The 5,196-nt window shown below is 51.4% G+C and overlaps 1 protein-coding gene across 1 annotated transcript; it reads right to left on the bottom strand.

Moving 5' to 3' along the window:
* Positions 1-2,631: 2,631 nt before the first annotated feature.
* Positions 2,632-4,737, bottom strand: LOC100823161 (protein ANTAGONIST OF LIKE HETEROCHROMATIN PROTEIN 1). Its single transcript, XM_003569213.4, has one exon. It carries the CDS (start codon positions 4,499-4,501, stop codon positions 2,882-2,884), a length of 1,620 nt encoding a protein of 539 aa, XP_003569261.1. The 5' UTR covers positions 4,502-4,737; the 3' UTR covers positions 2,632-2,881.
* Positions 4,738-5,196: the final 459 nt, after the last annotated feature.

The following is a 5,196-nucleotide window of genomic DNA, read 5'->3' as shown; positions in this document are numbered from 1 at the left end:
AGGTTCCTGCACTTATATTTATTTAGATTCTAGTGGGTTTTAGGATATATTCCTATTAAAAGACATATTCCTATGTAAATGTCAATGTAAATATTGTCGTGTTCAATGTGTTTGTATGATATACATCCCCTATTACATGTGATATTTACACCTTGCAATTGAGATATTTATTTCTTGCATATTTGAGAGTTTTGCTTCAACGATTAAGTCCCAAAAAAAGGCATAAAAAATGCCCAAATTAGACTTAATCCAAGAAAAATCTCCATTAGGGATAAGCAAAAATTATCACCATGTGACTACCTCAATTTAATATATGCAAAACACAAGGTACTAGACTTTCAATAACGGTAAAATGCTACATGGCATTGAATGTTCCGTGGGAACATACACCTTATTGAAAGCAGCGAATTATTTCGCATAGTGCCGAGAGGTCTACATTGTGTCCAAATACACACAATGACTAACTTCAACGTGCTCTTCCAATATTAAATTAGAAAAATAACACAACGTGCTACAGTCTTTCAATAATGGTAAAATGCTACATGGCGTTGAATGTTCCGTGGAAACATACACCTTATTGAAAGCAGCGAATTTTTCGCGTAGAGCTAAGAGATCTACACCAATAATTGGTGATTATCTTCAAAGTGTTATTTGAGGTCTACACTATATGAATTTAACATCGATTAAATCTCATGCATTTTTCTTGCAATTTAATTACAACAATGACCACAATATTTTGGCTTTACCTACTAGTAATTGATAAAATCCATGGTTTTTTAACCCCATGTAGGACAAAATGACCGGGAAAGAGTTTGAGGAACTCGCCCCGACGGTCGAAACTATCCAACTTGGGCAATGGACGTAAAAGTGAGCCTTGAGTCACGCGGTCTTTCAGCGACCATACAACCTCCTCAAAAGGGATAACCGCCCATCGCAGATTTATACAAATATAAGCCTTATATACTATAAGGAACCACATCCATGCTGATCTCAAATTAGAGTATCTCATGAAAGAAGATCCATACACACTATGGCTTGCCCTTCAAACTAGATATGAACAACAGAATGCTGTGATTTTGCCTGAAGCCACACATGAATGGACTCAACTACGCCTATAAGATTTTAAATCTATTGGAGAGTTCAATCATGCCGTTCATAAAATTTGTTCAAAATTGCAATTTTGCGAGAAGGAACCTTCTAAAGTGGAAAAGATTGAAAAGACCTTATCCACTATGCTTCAGGCCGATAGGATCCTCCAGCAACAGTATCGTGCATGCCAATTCAATAGATATTCCGATCTTATCCATGTTTTACTTCAAGCCGAAAAGCATGATGAACTTTTAATGAGGAACCATCATCAACGTCCTGTTGGCACTGCACCTTTGCCCGAAGTACATGCTAATTTTCAGAAAAACAACAAGTTCAATGGATTGGCTAATCGACCAAACAACTTCAAAGGCAAGCAAAAGGGCAACAAGAAAAACAAGCCATGTGTACAGGAAAAGGGGAAAGACACTTTCAAACCACAATACGACAAATTTAAAGTTTGTCAGAAATGTGGGTGCTACAAGCATATTACAAAGAAATGCCGTACCCTCGTCATTTGGTAGATCTGTATCTCCAATTCGTAGGACGCAAGCGACCTGCTCATCAAGGACCAAGATTTGAATCACACTTCAATTTTCAATCTGATAATTCCAAGTAAGCTGGTTGTTCGCATGATATCAAGGAGGACCCAAGTAACAACCCGACAATCCGATCGTCCGAGGATCTAATGAGCACGGAGAACATGATCATTGAATTCACTTTGGTACAAATCCACATCACCGATTTTGTGACGGAGGGAGTATAAGTTTTCCCCGTGATTTAATTGGGGACAGATGAGAGGCTTGGGTAGACCTGGTTAGCCGGCTTCTGTTAAGAAACCTCAGCTCAACTAGGAACCGAATGTATTTCGGTGGAAGCTGGCATCCTTCACGACCTACCATTAAGATTAGTTGTTCTATGCTGATTTGGTTAGGAACTTGCCATTTTAGGAGAAAGTTTATTTGAAAGCTCGAGGTATATCTTAAGATTGAGATCATCATACAGGAGTACTTGTTTAGAGGAGTCATCTCCAGTTATCACTTTTTTTTAGACAAAACAAGGGGCGACAAACGGTCGTCAGTCTATCCAGCAAGGCTCCTAGTATGTTTTCGAGATAATCTAATCCATAATTTGTTTGCAAGACAAGACGCACAATGAACAATTATTGTGCATCTGCACTCAATGAAGGTGCAAACATAATATTCTACTCGTAGAAAAAAGAGGTGCAAACATAATGGACCAGCCTTGATAAGACGAAAGCATAACGAGAGAAGAGTTCAAGGTCGCGTGGATAACAAAAAATGACATGCCGACATACACGATGCAAAATGTCGGAGATGATGCTCGTCATTAAGACCCGCTCTGTTTTATCTCTGAATTTGTAGCACCACGGAAACACGTACAATCAAGAAGCGCAGTTGCTGCGTACCTGTAGTCCAACAAAGGTGCACGCTGCAATGGACCGGCCTTGAAAGAAGCGATCAAACATCGCGAGAAGAGCTCAAGATGACGTTGATAACAGAGGACGACAAACACAATGCAGAATGTCGGCAATGTTCTTTGTTTAAATTCCGTGTGTAAAATTAAACTGTATATATCCAAATAAAACCAATAGTTACTGCCCAAATTTTTCACAGGCTGCTTACGTGGGCATTCCGCTGTGTTGGAACGTCATGCACCAATCAGGCAATCCTATCAAAATGTTCTATCCTAAAAGATTTCGCTACTTGTTTCAATTAATTTGTACCAAAGGAAAACCGAAGCCAAGAAGAAGAGGGGGCAAGTGATGATGTGATCAGAAGAATGTGGTGCCGGCGAAGCCACGGTGGAGGAGGTTGTGGGCGATGCTGTCCCTTTCGTGCTTGGCGGCCTCGGAGCGCACGGGGACCTCCGGCGTGGTGTCGTCGTCGAAGAGCTCGAACGGGGGATCCGGCGAGGAGGGCTCGAGCTCCTCGCCGCGCATCTCGCAGATGTTGTGGAGGACGCAGCAGGCGCCCAGCACCACGGGGAGGTCCTGGAGCTTCACCTCCGTACGCTTCTGGAGGCACGCCCACCGCGTCTTGAGCCGCAAGAAGGCGTCCACGGCCACGTTGCGGATGTCGCCCACCTTCTCGTTGAAGGCGTGCTGCGTCCACGTCAGGTTCTGGTGCGTGTACGGCACCATCACCCAATCCATGAGCGGGTAGCTTGCGCCGCCGACGAGGCAGGCGTCGTGCATCATCCCCGCAGCGGCGCGCTGGTGAAGCATGGATTTCTCGAGCACGACGTCGTCAGCCATGGAGCCCGGCCAGCCGATGCAGACGTCGGTGAAGGCGCGGTCGGGGCCGACCACCCCCTGGAGCGTGATGGAGTAGGACGTCTTCTGATTGCGCTCCGTGTGGCGGCGGTTGAAGTAGGCGGCGACGGAGATCTTGGGCGCGATGATGGGGATGTGAGTGGTGTACATGGCGCCGATGACGCCCGGGACACCGAAGGACCGCTCGAACCCTTCCTTGAACCTGCCGGCGGCGGCCTCGTCGGGCCACTGGAGGAAGCGCGGCATGAGGACGGACTTGATGGCGCCGCAGACCTCCAGGACGAGCTTGTGGCATGTGGAGATGCCGAGGCCGAATCGCTTGGAGACGAGGCGGAGCGGCTCGCCCGTGGCCAGGCGCCAGATGCAGACGGCGACGCGCTGGCGGACGGGGATCGCGGCGCGGAGCATGGTGTCCTCCTTGGCCACCGCGGAGCCGAGCGCCTCGCAGATCATGTCGAACGTCTCCCGGCCCATCCGGAACGCGCGCCGGAACTCCTGCTCCGGGAAGTCGGGGCTGTTGCACGTGTCCCACCACGCCTGCGACCGGTCCTTGACCCACAGCCGCCGCTGGTGCTGCCCCGCGCGCGGCGGAGAGTTGGCGGCCGTGCTGGCGGCGGCGCCCTCCTCGGCGGCCACGACGGCCGCGGCGGAGGCCGAGAGGCGCGAGCGCTTGGAGCGCGCGGCGGCCTCGGACTGGGCGTCGGCGTCGAAGCTGCCCTCCATCTTGGCGTAGTAGTCCATCATGGCCTGCGACTTGTGGTCGGCGTTGGACTCGAGCAGGGCGAGCTCGCGGCGGGATGCGTCGGCGGCGCCGGCGCTGTCGGTGTGGCCCTCGGCCTCGATCGCCGCGAGCGAGGTGAGTATCTTGGCGATGGAGCGCTTCCTGCCGCCGGCGCCGGCACCCGCGGGGGCATGGGCGTCCTTGCGGTCGTCGTCGTCGTCGTCCCCTCCGCGCTTCCTCCGGGGCATGGCGAGGGCGAGGGCGTCGTCGAGCGCGAGCGGGGACGCAGCGGCGGTGTTGGGGTCCTGGAAGAAGGAGTAGTAGAAGGCGAAGTCGTCGTCCGCTGCTCCAATCCCTCCTCCGCTGCTGGGACGAGGGGCGCTGGATGGGGATCTCATATACCTGACGCTTAGCTTTAGCTAGGGGTCGTACTAATTCGTAACGCTCGTTCTCGGTTGGGTGCGGTCGCGTTACTGGTGCCGTGCGGTGGGTGAGGTGCGTCAAAGGAGACGGACGGAACCAACAAAGGACGGAAAACGGGCGAAAATTGCTCTCGTATCGTCTTCTCTTGTGATGAATGGGGTGGGAGAGGAGAGGAAGCGAGGAGACTGGTGTGAAATGGGCAAACGGGAGGGAGATATAAATACGGTGCGATCCTGATCCGTCATCCGTGTGTGATGGCGAGGTGTGAACGCGTCGAGTTGCTTTTTGGACAAGGAAGGCATGGGAAGGGAGGAAAGCGAGACCGGACTGGTGTGGTGTGGTGTGGTGTGGCGGGGACGGAGGAACCACGAAGCCCCCCGTCCCCGAGGACGCGGTGTAGCGGCCCGGGTGGGGCTGACAGAGAGGATCAGTCAGAAGAGAGGGGAGCGTGAGATGCGTGCCTGCCGCGGGTTACGCGGTTTCGCCGGGCCCCAGCAAGGCTGGCTCCGCACGACACCGCGTGGACTGCTCTCCTCTCCTCTCCTCGGCGCGGCGCGCGGTGGGGAATTGGACCAAGGAACGTGGTCAATCAAAAGGACATGTCGGCGTGGCAGAAAAGGCTTGCGTGCGCGGTGACATCCGCCCCGGGTAAAAACTGCCTGAAATTACT

The sequence above is a fragment of the Brachypodium distachyon genome, chromosome 2 (genome assembly GCF_000005505.3).
Source record: "Brachypodium distachyon strain Bd21 chromosome 2, Brachypodium_distachyon_v3.0, whole genome shotgun sequence".
NCBI classification, from domain to species: Eukaryota; Viridiplantae; Streptophyta; class Magnoliopsida; order Poales; family Poaceae; genus Brachypodium; species Brachypodium distachyon.
The sequence above is the reverse complement of the archived record's forward strand: the minus strand, read 5'-3'. Positions and strand labels throughout refer to the sequence as shown.

Excerpts from the sequence above, each read along its gene's own strand:
- LOC100823161 (XM_003569213.4), bottom strand. The coding sequence starts at position 4,501 with ATGAGATCCCCATCCAGCGCCCCTCGTCCCAGCAGCGGAGGAGGGATT.